This window comes from Sus scrofa, chromosome 18, assembly GCF_054392235.1.
Source record: "Sus scrofa isolate SSC_HxYL_T2T_F1_AM1 chromosome 18, Sscrofa_HxYL_maternal_Yorkshire_Landrace_v2.0, whole genome shotgun sequence".
NCBI lineage: Eukaryota > Metazoa > Chordata > Mammalia > Artiodactyla > Suidae > Sus > Sus scrofa.
The window spans coordinates 53,776,006-53,792,319 of NC_139400.1; the positions used below are offsets into that span (position 1 = coordinate 53,776,006).

The 16,314-nt window shown below is 40.7% G+C and overlaps 2 protein-coding genes across 11 annotated transcripts in view; one reads left to right on the top strand and one right to left on the bottom strand.

The window, feature by feature from the left end:
- Positions 1–6,934, top strand: part of JAZF1 (JAZF zinc finger 1) — a 338,636-nt gene extending 331,702 nt beyond the window's left edge. For 2 of the 3 annotated variants that reach the window (XM_085004791.1, XM_085004790.1), the window contains one exon: positions 4,535–6,934. In XM_085004791.1, the coding sequence (XP_084860917.1) occupies positions 4,535–4,711 (177 nt within the window). In that variant the 3' untranslated portion in view covers positions 4,712–6,934. 3 annotated transcript variants of the gene reach the window in all.
- An 806-nt stretch (positions 6,935–7,740) lies between these two features.
- The window catches only part of TAX1BP1 (Tax1 binding protein 1), an 82,370-nt gene continuing 73,796 nt past the window's right edge, over positions 7,741–16,314 (bottom strand). For all 8 annotated transcript variants that reach the window (XR_014834043.1, XR_014834041.1, XR_014834039.1 and 5 more), the window contains 2 exons: positions 9,412–9,494; positions 7,741–8,837 (listed from right to left, as the gene is read on the bottom strand). Coding sequence is in view for 5 of the 8 variants with exons in the window: in XM_021079294.2 (XP_020934953.1) it covers positions 8,636–8,837; positions 9,412–9,494 (285 nt within the window). In the remaining 3 variants the exon portion in view is untranslated. The remainder of the gene's footprint in view (positions 8,838–9,411; positions 9,495–16,314) is intronic.

A 16,314-nucleotide genomic window follows, 5' to 3' on the forward strand; every position in this document is an offset into this window, starting at 1 on the left:
TCCTTCGCCAGCCTTTTCCCTGGTCGCTTCTATTTCCTTATCATTATTATTCTTTTATTCCTTTGCTTCTGTGTTTCCTGGGTTTCCAGCAACTTCCTCCTGCAGTTATCGGTGTCTGGGTTGGTGGGGGCTTTTTGAAGTGTGGGGGCTTTCTCCATCTAAGGCCAGAAGAAATTTGGGTGACCCTTGGGCCATGGAGGCCGCCTGCTTCAGTACCGCGAGCTGGCAGGTGGCGTGGGTGGCGATTAGTGGTCCTGATTTCCGTGAGGAAGGTGTGCGTTTCCTTTTCCGGGCCAGAATGCCAAGAAAGGCTTCTCCTACCCGAGTGTTTGCAAGGAGTGTAGCCGGGTTCCCCAAAGCTTTAGTCTCTTTCAGTGGCCGCAGAGCAGTGGTGTTCTATGGTCTCATTATTTCACCGGGTTTCCTGCATGACTGGTGAGTTGGGTTTTGGTGAGAGCAGGATGTAATGAGCCGCTGTGCTGCAGAGTCAGGTAGAAGTGCTACCACCTTGTTTATTCCCAGGGCCTGACTTCAGCCGTGTCTCATCCCTGGGCCCCCGTTGGCAGGGAGTCTCTTGGGCACTGACTCAGGATTCGGTCTCCTCCCCATTTCCCTGGCATTTGCAGAAGTGAGAAACAGAGCATCCGGCACCTCACACTTCAGCCAGGCCAGGCAAGGGAGAGGGCCCAGCAGTACAGCTAAGCCTTCGAGTGGTTCCCACAGTAGTTGCTCTGCTGAGAAGGCCCCCTGCCCCTCCTCTCTCCCCCAGTCCTTTCCACTTCTGTTCCCCTCATTTCTCCAGGCACAGCTCAAATGCCACCTCCTCGGGGACACCCTTAGTGGCTTTCCAGACACTCCCCAACTGTAGACTCAAGTTGTGTCATCTGACCTTTCTGCCTGCTCTGTTCATACGACTGGCAGAGCACCTACGACCTCATTAGCCCAAGAGTGCTTAGGTCTCAGAGACCACCCCCCAGGGAGTTCTCCTGTGGGGCAGCAGGTGAAGGATCTGGCGTTGTCACCCTAGTGGCTCGGGTTGCTGCTATGGCACAGGTTCACTCCCTGGCCTGGAAACTTCCACATGCCACGGGGGCGGCCCCCCAAGAAAGGAGTTCCCACTGTGGCTCAGCAGGTTAAGAACCCGACTAGGATCCACGAGGATGCGGTTTCCATCTCTGGTCTCAGCCAGTGGCTTAAGGGTCTGACACCGATGTGAGCTGCAGTATAGGTCACAGATGCAGCTCGGATCCAGCGTTGCTGTGGCATAGACTGGCAGCTGTAGCTCCGATTATAACCCCTGGGCTGGGAACTTCCATGTGCCATAGATGCAGTCCTAAAAAGTAAAAAAAAAAAAGAATAATGAGAAAATCTGATTTCATGTGACATATCTCACAGTACAAATATTGGAACACCTCAGATGTTGAACAGTGGTTGTATCTCTTCTATATTCTTATACGCTTCTGTGTTTTCTAAATTTCTACAGTTATGTAGAGTGGACACAGATTATGTTAATAATCAGGGGAGAAAAAGACCTGATTCTGTCCTGACTCGCCCCAGACAGGGACCTGCAGCACTGCCTCTGGGGCAGGAGGGGTGTCACCACGCAGCCACACACGCTTTCACTCTTAACTCTACCTGAACTCTCATGACCAGCCCCAGCTTCCGCTTTTTTTTCCCATTTTTCTTCTTCCTCAAATCCCCAAGCACCTTCATCCTCTCCTTTATGGAGAATATCAAGGCCCCCAGGAAATTGAAAGTTGAGGTTTTTATATCAAGGACACGCATCACATACTGTACTCATACAGCCCCGAATACCCGCAGCGGGGATCAAACACACACAGTTAAGGGCGTGATGGCCCAGCGTGGCTTCCTGACTTCAGGCTTCATGACTTGAGTTGGAGGGGAATTTTGTTGTCCCCCCACTGGCTCAGTTCTCTCGTCGGGGCAGGTGGTTCCTGGCGTGGAAAGGAACCAGCACCAGCACGCGCACGGCCGCGGGTCCCCCTCGGTACCCCCTCTCCACCCCTCGCTTCACCTGCAACCCTGCCTCTGCTCATTGAGATTCCGTTTTCTCCAGACTGAGCGTCCCAGTCCTTCCTGATTTTTACGAGTCTTCCTAAGACCACCAGCTGGCTGTGCCAAGGAATAGCACTTCGGGTGCCTGGGATTCTAATGTGGACTCTGGACTCGGGGATCCCTAGGTTCCCGTTCCACTTCCGTCATGTACCGGCCTCGTGATTCGGTCAAGTCACTCACCTTCCCTGTTCATTTTATTCAGAACATGAGTACTGGAGTTCCTGCTGTGTGGCCTGGTAGGTTAAGGATCTGGCATTGTTTCTGCAGTGGCCCAGGTTGCTGCTGAGGCATGGGTTCAATCCCCAGCCTGGCACATTAGATAAAGAATCTGGCGTTGCTGCAGCTGCGGCTCAGATTCAACCCCTGGCCTAGGAACTTCAAAAACATGAGTACCGAGTAAGACAGCAGACATGAAGTTCTCAGCATGAGAAGTTCTTGCTGTTAGAGTTCTTCTTTGCCTCCCCCCTCTTTTTTTTCTGCTTTTTAGGGTCACACTCAGGACATATGGAAATTCTCAGTCTAGGGGTCGAATTGGAGCTGCAGCTGCTGACCTACACAATAGCCGCAGTGATGCCAGGACCCTTAACCCACTGAGAGAGGCCAAGGATCGAACCCACATCCTTATGGATACTAGTCAGGTTCATAATCGAGCCACTCCTTTCTTTGCCCTATTGAAGCTCAATTCCCTTACCTCTTTTCAGAGACCACAGAATTTAATAAGCATTTCATTTTCAAGTTGCCTGACATTGTTTTTGTTGCTGTTAATATTTTTGAAAGACCAAAATCATTTCAGGATCTTTGCAATTAGAAGCTTCAGTGAATCTTTTTAAGTTCCTAAATTTTAGAAGGTGGAGGATTCCCATTGCTACCTGTGAATCACAGATGGAGGAAATCTTACATCTGATTAGTGCTTGTGCCAACATTTGTGATAATGGCATCCCGTGACAATTGTGAACATTTTAAATGACAGCAACAAAGAGAAAGACAGGGAGGTAGTTTAGGTTATTTAGCCAACCCTGGAAATGCCACGTTTCCACATGTGCTTCTTCATTTTTCCAGAGTAATAAAGCTGACTTACGGATTTGGCTGTGTTTTCCTCAGTCTCACAGCCAGATATGCCATGTTTACATTCAAACTGAGAACAGGCCACAGAACCTGCTAGAATCACTTCAACCCTGGGGGCATGTCCTTTTCCTGGTGAAGTCCAGATCCGGTTTCATATGGGACAGGCTTCCTGTAGCTTTAGCAATTTCTGGTTTCAAACCTTCCCTCACCTACTTCGTTATAAAAATTGGGGTGTGGATGGAGTATCTTAAGTCCCGATCCTGTTGGAGGCGCTATATGCCTTTTTTGTTGGTTGGTCCAATGTTTTTTACTTTTGATTTCCTCTCTTTTCTGATACGGCGTGAGTGGCACTGGAGCACAGGTGTAGCTGGATGTTTAATGATCCATTTTGCATCAAGCTCTCTATGAAAGGAAGGACAGGAAAGGTTGTATTAACCCTCATCCGCAGAAAGGAGCCCTACGAGGTCCTCAATATCTGTCGAGCTAATAAATGTGACGTTATTAATCAGGCAGATGCAAATTATTAGCATTTGTGAGCCAGGAGACTTCCTACCATATTGTTACTGTTACTTAGAAAGCTAACAGTCTCTTTCTGACAGTCACAAAACCGTTATTCCTCCCCTTCTCCCTCCCTGGTGCGTAAAACAAGTTACCTTTGTGTGTTGCCAGGCTTCTGGTAGGTGGCTCCCTTGGGGGTGTCTCATGCCATCACAGTGGGTGCCAGCTGGGGCTGGATACAAAGGTTGGCTCCTTTACCACGTCCCTGGGCCTCTGGTGGGATGGCTGGAGCAGCAGGGGAGTGGTCTGTTACCCATTTGTCCTAATGGCTCTGATTCTGCCACCGTAGCAAACTCCTATTCCCCAGCTTGTCTCTAGAAAGACCAATGAGGTGCTTCCTTGCCCTGCGTGCGGGGATTAATGCAGGAATGGCAAGGGCTGAAGGTGCAGGAGACAGGACACAAGCTGAGTTTCCAAATCAAGAATTTATGAACATCTTGAACTTCACTGCCCTGTTTTCTTTAGATAGTCTTTGGCCATCCTGAGGATATTTTCATGTAATTGTTCATGGTTACATGCTTCGGAGTGGGAAAAACTCAGAACTGTGCTTCTTTACATACATCCTGTGAGTCTTAAATACATAGTCAGGTAACATTCAGTCAGTACTTGCGGAGTAACGAAGGTACGTGTGAAATCGCCTTGGGTTTGCTGTGGGCATGACCCGGTCTGCACAGCCTGCTTGAACAGGTCACAACTGGAGTTCATGCAAAAGCCCAGTGGGCATACAGCTGCCTTCCAGATGTCCAGTATTGCATCAGACCCACACTGAGGTCTTCCCCCATCTGACAAACATTGTCACTGCATCTAATGGGCGATGTTTTTGTCTTCTCCACAGAATGTGAATGGCATAAAGTACCATGCTAAGAATGGTCACAGAACACAGATTCGTGTCCGCAAACCATTCAAATGCCGCTGTGGTAAGAGTTACAAGACAGCTCAGGGCCTGAGGCACCACACAATCAATTTCCATCCCCCAGTGTCGGCTGAGATTATCAGGAAGATGCAGCAATAACATGCTGGTCATAACTGTGCCAAGAAATCCTCACCAGCAGTTGCTGATTTTGAAAACAGCCACCTTTTTCAGGGGAAGCATTCAGCAACCCTTTAAAGAATTAAATGCATGCTTTAAATTTTTTCTGTAATTTTGGAATGATGTATCTTTGTAGAGTTAATGATTTTGTACATTTGCACATGTAATCATCATACCCATTTTCATTACTTTGATATAAGGTGCTAAACAAACAAACAAAAAAGCTCTAGGTTCTTCAGCACATTTCCCCCAAAACAAAATAAAAATTGAGGGCATGTTGCATATGTTTAGTTGTACTGCAGTGATCTCGACTGGGGGGAGGAGGGGCTGGCACTGAGGTGTTTTTTTTTTTTTCCCCAAGATTGTAATGTGATTGAAGTTTTTCAACACATTGACTCATTGTGTTCAAAACCAAAATAATACTTTCACTATCAAACTGGTTACCATGCCTTACATAATGGAGTTACTAGTACTTGTGAGTAGAAAGACTTTAGGTAATGGAAATATAAATAAGAAAGAATGTTTAACATAATATGCTAAAAATATTTTCATATTTAAATAACATACATAAAAGGTGTGCTTTCTGTGTTTTATATTATCTTGCAAATCCTTTTGCCCTTTAAAAAGCTGAAAATCTTGCCATCTGACTTACCAATCATTTTAGTGTTACATTTTTGTATGAAAAGTCTATTCAGTTCACTCATTAACACACATTCATCGAGTGCCTGCTGGGTGCAAGGGATTCAATTTATGCCTGTTGCTATCTGTGGACCAAGATACCAGTTTAGTGAAATACCTTTACCTGAAATCTGTTAGGAAACACTTTGAAATACTTAAGTGCAAATTTTGTGTGTGTGCGATCTAGTTCTAGCTTCATCTTTAGGTGAAGTTTCAAAGCACTTTGTAGTTCTCTATTGCCAACAGATTTAATGTTTTATGTGTTGCCAATTCTTGCAACCACTGCCCTAACAAACCTGTGGGTTGCAAGTAAGAATTACAATTCCAAGCATGTTTCAAAGAGGTACATTTTGTTGAGACCCCATCACCTTTCCTTCGTGCCCACTGTGTTTTTACTTTTTTTGAAGGCACTTTTTCCATCACGTTGTAGATGTCTGTATTCCCATTGGAAATGTCTGTTTAGCTTTATAAGACATTTTGCTGAAATACGAAATTGAGCCTTATTGACAATTAAGTGCTTCTTGCAGCAGGTGGTCAAAGAGTGACTAACACATGACCCGTTAAAGAGTATAACCTGTGTCTGGACCATTCCTCAAGTTTTACTTACCAACAAATACCATCATGCCTTGAATGTTCATTTCTCCCAAGTGCTATTCCTTAAACATGAGAGTTTACCAGCTGCCTGATTATGCAATAAAAATTGCTCTGAGATGGCTAACTGCCCGCAACACTGGGGAAACGCAAACTCAAAATGCTTATAACTTGGTTCACATGTTTCCATTTGTTGAAAGTCTTACAGATGGGAAGCAGGTGTCCCTCCTCAATTTTTCCAACATTTTGAAAGGAAGACAATTCTGTTATCCAGATGGGTAAGCGTCTATATCCTTAAGTTGTGAATCCCTCATAATGAGGGATTTTAAAGTATTTATAAAGACACTGCCCTCTAAAAATGTCCTCAGATCTCTGAAGAGTAGTCTTGGTCCTGAATATACAATGTTATCCTTTGTCTTTTTAAAGGGTGATCCAGACCTGAGAAGCAACTAGTTGGTGCATAAGAAGGCCCTACTTGGCTATTTCATATCTACCTACAATTGACCAAATTTTTTTAGGCCACCAATTATTATTTAGCTTCGCTCCTTCTAGTGCAAGAAACTGTAGGCCAGATCAGTAGTTCAACAGCTAAACAGTCATAAAATAGTCACTGTGCATGTCAAAATTTCTTTCAACTATAAAACCAACTCCAGTTTCTATTTCCTTATTCATTGTGACAGTATTACTCAACAGGTAAGGATGGGAATATTTTGTTATCCCGTGTATAGTGAATGTATTGTACTGTGTCTGTGAAAACTGTGCTTTAAATTATATTTTCATATGTTTTGTTCGGGACAGAGCACATTAAGTTTGAAAGCAACAAGAGGTTTGTTTTAGAACTGAAGGCAACTTAATCAAAAATTCCTGTCAAGAAAAGCTGCTTATAAATGTAAATGAAATCACATTTAAAATAAACTGCCTCTGACCCAAAATAAACACGACTCTTTATTTTTATTAGCATCCATTATAAAGACCAGTATCAAGTTTGCCATGAAAACTAAGATATCCATTCCGTACCCTGCTCTATCTTAGGCTGCCTTTTCTTTTTTTCCCAGGATTCAGCTGACACATGTAGATTTTTTCACTGTTTTGCTCGGAGTAGATCACACTGCTTTTCTGTCAACTACTTAAGGTTGGGGCCAAAACTACAACTAAGTTCTAGGTCAGTATGATGAACAATTTCATTTCACTGGGGGTAGCAGCAGCAGTACTGCAACAGTCAAAGGACACTTTTACATTAGTATGGTCCACAATTACTAACTGATGCAACAAAAATGTTCCTGTCATCGGGTATACTTTACCTGAACGTTTTCTGCTTATCCTATAAACTATCCAGAAGCTTACGGCATCCGGAGTCTTCGCTACTACTTCATCCGAGGGCTGCCATCTCCTAACATCTGGCTGCCTAATACTGTTTGGCCTGAGACTCAAATCTTTTTAAAGGATTCCAACGATAAACGAATTCTGCTCCTAGAAACAAGTGAGATGATAGGTGTGCACTCCGCGTATATTACTCCAAATGCTGCTACCCTGAGTCTTAGGTTAAACTAGTTTCTTAAGACAAGCATAAATATTTTGATAACCACAGAAATAGCAAAATCAAAAAGTCAGTACTTTAAATTCTTAACATTCATATTCTACGAGGAAGGACTGTCGTTCAGAAATTTTGTAAGGGCCCAGACCAAAAAGACATTGAAGATGCTATATACTTAAAGTTATCACAAATAAAGTTGACAATGAAATTGCACAGTTCTAAAAATGTGTCCTCTTTAATGTTAATGGATATGACACAAAGCAGAGACATAAGGAACATGTTAGTTTGATCTGGGTTTACATGTTACATATTTAATCACTTACAGAGAACACTTTTTCAAAGTTATACTCATCAGGAAAATGTGAAAAAAGACACAAATACATTTTCTGTGGTTTTATGCCACAACCATCACTGTTTAGCAGGATCATTTAATATGAAACAACTATACTGACACATCTTATTTCCCCATGAGACAGAATTATGACTTTACGATGGCTTAAAAATAATCATTCAGTTCATTCTAAATTTAGTCATAAAATTAGCAAAATATGCCTTCTATTAATTCCTAAAGCAAACATTTCAAATATAAAAAGGGTATTTGCTATCTTGCAAGCATGTGATCTCATTCTACATGCAGCTCCTTTCTAAAGAGGGTTAAAAAACATTGCATGAGCTAAATTATGGAAGTTTCTGTATTCAATTTCATTACATAATTTTTAGTAGTCATGCTCAATCAACAAAGTCAACAGAAACTTGTAAATTCTTCTAAATAACATACTACACATACATTTTTTTTTTTAGTGTGGTAACATTAAAATAGTCCCTGTTTCCTTTATTCATACAATTTTGCAAAATGGGGAATAAAGATACAACACACAAGAACTTCTTAAGCTGGCAAGGTTAACAGAGGTTAAAATTATATTTATGGAGAAGCCACACACTGACCCTGACCCTAGTAACACCAAACTCAAAGTAGCTCTTGGTCAGAAAAGTACTGTAGGGGGTGCATGAAGGTGACACCTTGTGGTCTCCTTAGTAGTCTACTTGAGGTGGGGTTTTTGTTTTTCAACTGCTAAACTGTACTAACTCCTAATAAAAAGTAACTAGTCAAAATTTAAAACATTCTGATCAAAATGGGTCTGGACATGCCTTTCAAAGCCTTGCTGGTCGTAGTCAGGAGGGAACTGCTCGCTGCACATGGGGCACACCTTCCAGTGACTTTCGACATGTTCTTCAAACTTGCTCTGATCATAGTTGGGAGGGAACATTAACTCACAGAGTGGACATTTCTTCTGAACATCAAAGCTTGAGAAAATAAAATGAAAGAATTACATATTTCTAATAAACAGGTTTTTACATTTATCTAGTTAAGCTATTATTCATACTAACAACTTAATTTGAAAGTCTTCAGTTACTCCAGAAGCCTCTCTCTCTGCTTCTAAAAGCTTGCTATATTGACAACTGTGTAAGACATTTATAAAGCCTTAGTTTTACAATCAGACAAAATCCTTTTCTCATTAAAATCCAAGAAAATACAATCGCATGTAACATGAAGCTCAGTGACAAGAATTCTTCAATTATTAACAGAATATGCCTTTTATAAAATTATAGAAATTAACACAACTTCTAATTTCCCAACAGTGTTCATCTTAACTATTAAAGGGGTTCATAGCACTGGTTTTCAAAGGATTGCAGGTGTCAGAACCATCTGGAGGGCATACTGAAACACAGTATTACTGGGCCCTACCACAAAAGTTTTGGGTTCAGAGTGTCTAAGGGGGGAGGGCCCGGGCTCATTCACATTTCTAACATCTTTCCAAGGACTATATGTTGAGAACCACTAGTAATCCAAATTCTACAAAGGAAGAAGAAAACTTACCTGGGATCAAAGCAAAAGCCTGTTCCATGCCCTCGTAAATGCTGACTTGGAGGATCAGGAGCAGTGGGCACATTCTCATCTTCCTAGGCAAAAAATAATTTTGCAACTTTTGAGAGAAGTGAAACCAAACAGAAGCTCCTCAGTTAATTCAATCAAGCATCATGTTAAAAAAAATGACACTTAAAAATCTTACTTCTATTATCATTAAGTTAGATTTTCACTACGGACTAAGTCTTACTTTGAAATAAAAAGCAGTACTTCATGGAACGGAGAGTATATACACCTGTGTGTGTGACTGAAGACGAGATCAACAGGCTTTTCTGACCTCGATGTGGGTAACTTCACTACTGCTACATACACTGGGTGACCACTTTCATAAAAACCTTAAGACGGCATTATTTTTCCTATTACCTTTAATCTGTAACACAAGCAGGATCTTCACTGACAATATATATCCACTGCACAATTTGTGGAAATTATAAATAAAGGAAAACTAGCAAAAATATTTGAGTTTGTATGTATACGTTTTGGGGCAAATACTCAAATCCAAATGAAAAACCATGTTAAAGACAAGGCAATGCACCGAGCTACAGCCCTCAAACCCCTGCTGTAAAAGAATAAGATTCAAATTTAAACATTTGATTAACAAATTATCAAGGAAGCCTCCTAAAACCCTGTAAATCTACGTCGGAATCAGGAAGAAAACAATGGTTGGATTTCCACGCCCGCATCCCTGTGGTTACTTTTTACAGAGTTGCGGATTGCTGCATCAGCAGCCAAAGGCAGACTGACACTTCACTTCAAAAGCAGCCTCTTCCTCTAGAGTCCATTTCCGTTCTTCCTCCGAGCAGCTTTGTTAGCTGCCCTTACTTATGCCATGAACTAATAGCACCCGACAGGCAGAGAAGGCACTGATGACAGCCATTATGTTGCTGGGTGGTCAAGGCTGCCCCAAAGCTGCTATTAATAGGTGAAGACAAGTATGTCATAGGAAGAGGTACCAAAAAAGTGTATGAAATTTGAATTAAACAGAAGAAAAATTGAGGTTTTTTAGGAAGGAGTGAAGGAGGCTGGTAACTTGGTTATTGCTTTTTTTTTTTCTTTTGGTCTTTTGTCTAGGGCTGCACCTGTGGCATATGGAGGTTCCCAGGCTCAGGGCCTAGTCGGAGCTGTTGCCACCTGCCTACACCAGAGCCACAGCAATGCCAGATCTAAGCCACATCTGCAACCTACACCACAGCTCACGGCAACATCAGATCCTTAACCCACTAAGCAAGGCCACGGATCGAACCCGCAACCTCATGGTTCCCAGTTGGATTCGTTTCTGCTGCGCCACGACAGGAACTCCTATTTATATTCTAACAATTATCCTCTCCTGAAAAGTAAAAAAAAGGAAATGAGGGGTCTTTTTTCCTCATGTGTATCACATGAGGAAACTTTTGTTTACATATGATTCCCTTAGACTATAACTGGGCAAAAGAAAAACAGGGTCAATAACCTAACAGGGGAATTGAGAAACTGGGCAATACTGGACAAGTAACTGACACACTTAAAAAAAAGAAAACACGTTTTTTCTCTTTTGGCTGTCCTGTGGCACACGGAGTTCCCCGGCTAGGGATCAGATCCAAGCCTACACCGCAGCTGCAGCAACCCCAGAACCTTTAACCCACTGCGCCAGGCTTGGGGATGGAACCAGCATCCTGGTGCTACCGAGATACTGCTGATACTGGCAACTCCCCAAATTTTTTAATCTTTAAGTAACTAAAACCCAAAGAGCTTTTAAAACTGTAGGTACAAAGAGGGAAGATATATCATCTGCTAAGCATAATATATATGACAAGCAAGTTGTGATTCTGTGCCACATGACTCTAGCTGCCAGATTTAGGCCTTCCGGCAACATCTGAAACATGAACCTGCTTAACTACATATGAAATAATGAACAAAATTTTCTCAACTGTTTTTTTTTAAATTTTAAAATGCTATTTAAGAAAATAACGGGAACAGATACTACAGGGAAAGGTCTTCATATTCTACTTTTCAAAATTCTTGAGACAGGTATTTATAATAAATAAAATACAACTTTCTAGGGGCAAAAAATACAATGTAACCAAAAATTTCATAACCACTTATCCCTGTTTTTTTATGACGGCTAATTTCTTACATCAATCTACTGCTTTCATGAATCAGCTAACAATAAATGGTTTGTTACTAGCTAAAGTGCTAGATTCAGACCAACCTATCAGATATGTTAACTCTACTTACAAAATATCCAGAGGTGGGGGGAAAAAGCAATTTTCACTTTCTAAGTCATATATAATTTGGTAATGATAACACTATTATTCTGGGAGTTCCTGTAGTGGCACAGCAGAAACAAATCTGACTAGGAACCATGAGGTTGTGGGTTCGATCCCTGGCCTCACTTAGTGGATTAAGGATCTGGCATTGCTGTGAGCTGTGGTGCAAGTCCCCGACATGGCTTGGATCCTGCATTGCTCGGCTATGGTGTAAGCCGGCAGCTGTAGCTCTGATTTGACCTAGCCTGGGAACCTCTGTATGCCATGGGTGCAGCCCTAAAAAACAAAACAAAACAAAATTATTATTCGGTATTTTCTACCACATATTACACAATAAACAGGAAGAAGGACTCAAGAGTAGAATTCCAGATGTAATAATAAGACATAAGTCTTCATATAATAAGAGACTGCCTACCCAGAGAAAAGTTCGAAACCAGAATGTATGTAATAAAATCTTTGAGTAGCCAAATTTACACAACAGTCATGATCTTGTTGTGCAAAATGACCCAATTTTCACTCACAGTTATTCCATTTTACTCACTGAGCTTGGCTAATTAGTTTCCAAAACCACACTAGATTAAATATAACAAATTAGACTGGGAAGTGAGGCTATTAAGGCAGACTCACTGCCAGCAACAAAAAAAATGGCTACTGATAGAAAAGTCAACAAGAACCCAAAACACCCAAGAGTATTTTAACACTGAACCATATAGCTTTACTTCCACACCTTAAAAAAACGTGAGGCCATCACTCAACACTGACCTTTTAATTAATAAACTTCAATCATCAAGGTTAGTATTCTATTTTAGCAAGATTTCCACCCCAAAGTACTAAAATAGTCAAGTTTTAGCATTGAAAGTTGTGAGCTCAAAAGAATTTGAATAGCAGGTTTTTAAGCCTAAGTATCTCATATTTTAGCTAACTTCCTAAAATAACTTGTAAGCAAAATGGGAATACCACACTGAAAAGATATTTATGAACAATTCCAAATGACCTTTCTCAAGAAAACATTTTTAATAGCATTTTAACCTCTACAAAGACCTAAACTACCCTGCATTGTTCATGTACTTTTTTAGACCTATAGGCACAGTACTATTTCTATTGTAAATTGGTTTTTAAGCAAAGGAAACATGCTACAGTCAACTGAAACTCTACTTGAAACTCAAAACTTCTCAATAGACGCTCAACTCAAAATCCAGTCTATGGAAAACATTCTGGTTTTTCCTATCAAAGTATGTAGCTGTTTAAACATCTGAAATAGTATTAAAACTGACAACAGTATTAAAATAGACAATAAAATAGGTTTAATCATACTAAATTCAAATGCAGTCATAATCATACAATTACCATATGATACAACAACTCCATTTGAGTATATATCCAAAAGAACTGAAAGCAGGAACTCAGATAAATTGGTATACCTGTGGTCACAGCAGCAACATCCACTCACAACAGCCAAAAGGTGAAAACAATCTGAATGTCTACCGACGGATGTATAGCTCATCATAGGAAACTCTGACACATTCCAAAATAAATGAATCTTGAGGACAAATACTAAGTGGAATAAGCCCATCACAAAAAAAAAAAACAAAATACTATACGATTCTACTTAAATGAAGTTATCTAGAGTAGTCAAATCCAGAGAAACAAAAGTATAATGGCAGTTCCAAGGACTGGAAGGAGGGAGAAAGGAGCAGAGAGTTGTCATTTAATGGGTATAGAGTTTCTGGTTTGCAAAATGAAGAGTTCTGGAGACTGGGTTAACAACACTGTAACCGTCCAGTTGACCACTGAACAAGGAGGATTTGAACTGTGCAGATCCGATTGTATGTAAGATTTTGTTCTATAGTAAATACTACATGATCTGCAGTTGGCTGGATCCTCAAACATGGAGCCATGGAAATGGAAATAGAAGAAACCGCAAATACACAGGACCAACTATCAGATTTTCGACTGCATGGAGGGTTGGCATCCAACCCCTGTGTTATCCAAGGGTCAACTGTATTTACTACTTAGAACCAAGTACTCAAAAATGGTTCTGATGGTAAATTTTATGTTACGTGTATTCAACTGCAATAAAAAAAATGCAATGGTGATCAAACTAGCAATATACATGTAGGAGCTGATGACTGAGTTACACCATCTGGATCATGGCATTTCCCAAACTGTTGCGATTCTACCTTTGCCAGGAATTACTAATTGAAATATTTAGATATCATTAGGGAGCTAGTAATGAATACCAACGAAGAAAGATACACCACTTAATAAAACTTTCAGGAGTTCCCATTGTGGCTCAGAGGAAACAAATCTGACTAGTAGTATCCATGAGGTTGCAGGTTTGATCTCTGGCCTCGCTCAGTGGGTTAAAGATCCAGCACTGGCGTAAGCTGTGGTGTAGGTCACAGATGCAGCTCAGATCTGATGTGGCTGTGGTGTGGGCCAGCGGCTACAACTCTGATTTGACCCCTAGCCTGGGAACCTCCATATGCCACAGGTGCGGCCCTAAAAAAAATAAGTAAAATTTTTACTATGATGATAATTATTACTTTATTCATGAGCATCCCTTAAGATCCAGCATTACCACAAGCTTGTGGTTTATTTAAAGCTGCAGATACGGCTCAGATCTAGTGCGGCTGTGACTGTGGAACAGGCCTGCAGCTGCAGCTCCGATGCAACACCTAGCCCAGGAACTCCGGTATGCTGCAGATGTGGCCATAAAAAGAAAAAGAAGAAAAAGAGCATCTCTTAAAAAATATTTGCTAGGCCAAAATCAACACCTAAGAGAAAACACAGTACCAATGCCTCTGGGTAACTTTTATATAAAACTAGAGAATTAATGTTTATCTTTATTCTTCATAACTTTGTATTATTAAGTAATATTAGTCAACATTCCTCTTTAATGAAATGTTATTATTTAAGCTGTTAAATATCCATTTCTAATAATATCTCAATAAAGGAATTTTATTGAATTATAATTTTCTAAGATCTCCCTTTTCAAATGTTACTTTTCTCCATATTCAAAAATTAACTCAAAACAGACCAAATACCCAAATGTAAAATATAGAGCTCCCTTAGATGAGGCAATGGTTTCTAAGATATGACAACAAAAGTACAAGTAAAAAAAGAATAGGTAGATTTGACTTCATCAAAACTAAAAACCTTTGTCCTGAAAAGGATATCAACAAAAGAATGAAAAGCCAACCCACAGATGGAAGAAGATATATGCAAATTGTTTACCTGGTAAAGGACAAATAATCCTATTTAAAAATAGCCAAGGGGGGAAAAAAAAAGGGAATTCCTGTCGTAGCTCAGCAGAAACAATCTGACTAGGAACCATGAGGTTGTGGGTTTGATCCCTGGCCTCACTCAGTGGGTTAAGGCTTGGGAGTTGCCGTGAGCTACGGTGTAGATCACAGACGCAGGTGGGATCTGGCATTGCTGTGTCTGTGGTGTAGGCCAGCAGCAACAGCTCCAACTGAACCCCTAGCCTGGGAACCTCCATATGCTGCAGGTTCAGCCCTAGAAAAGACAAAAAAATAAACAGTTAAAGCATTAGCTGGCAAATAATTCACAGAAATGTCTGTTGCTATCCTTATTATGACATTATAGTTACTGCTATTATAATTATTAGGTAAAGAACAGTGAGGCATAAAAGGCTTTTTTCTGATCTGACAGAAATAGCAGTTTTTGATGGGAAAGGGAGGAGATATGGCAGGTGTACATCTTGAGGGGTAGGCTGCTTCAACCTCAACTAAGAGGTGCTGGGTCCCATGGCTGTTAAATACTTCCAGGGCAAAGAACCAGGGAAAAGAACCAGGTCAACTCAAATCTGCTTTCTATATTCTAACTAGAACTACCTACTAAAACACTTCATTTGCAAGTGGTTTTTGCTATTGTAATGACAAGATTGAAAAAAAAAAAAAGTCTGAATGTACATAAAATTAGTTTCTGTCTAAAGTGAAAAATCTTCTGATAGCAAAATACAATTATCCAAGGAGTGCCCATTAAGAGCCCTTCCATCTCATTACCAAATCTAAGCATGTCAGCAAATGAGCACAAGACTCTAACACTGCTTCTCATGGGTTTGCAGGAGGGCAAAGCACACAGATCAGAAAGAACATTCTGCTAATTAAACTGAAGCAGATGACTACAGAAGAGAAGGGCTTGTCACATGTAACATCTGTGCCAAGAATGATCAGATTAAATATGCAAAATTTGAAGTAAAGGTGTGAAAAAGCAGTGAGATGATACTCTAGACTTCACAGAGGCTACAAAAGTTCTGACAGTTTTCCTAATTATTCTCAGTAATAGACATAAGAGGCCAAAAGGCAGGAGGGAGAAATACATTTTTCTCCATTATAGGTGTTGAGCACTAGGGCTAAAATCATGCCTGTCTGAACAATGATCAGTTTCTGCAAAGGTTAATAGCAATTAAATGCAGCAAACTACATTAAATGAGAAACAGGTCATGATACCGCTGTACTTGAAAGAGCACGATAAAGCATTTCTTATAAATTCATCTTAATGCACAGAAAATCCAAAGAGAGCTGGTATGAAGAAAACAATCTATTAAATGATAAAGAAATCTCTTAAATGAAATTTTTAAAAT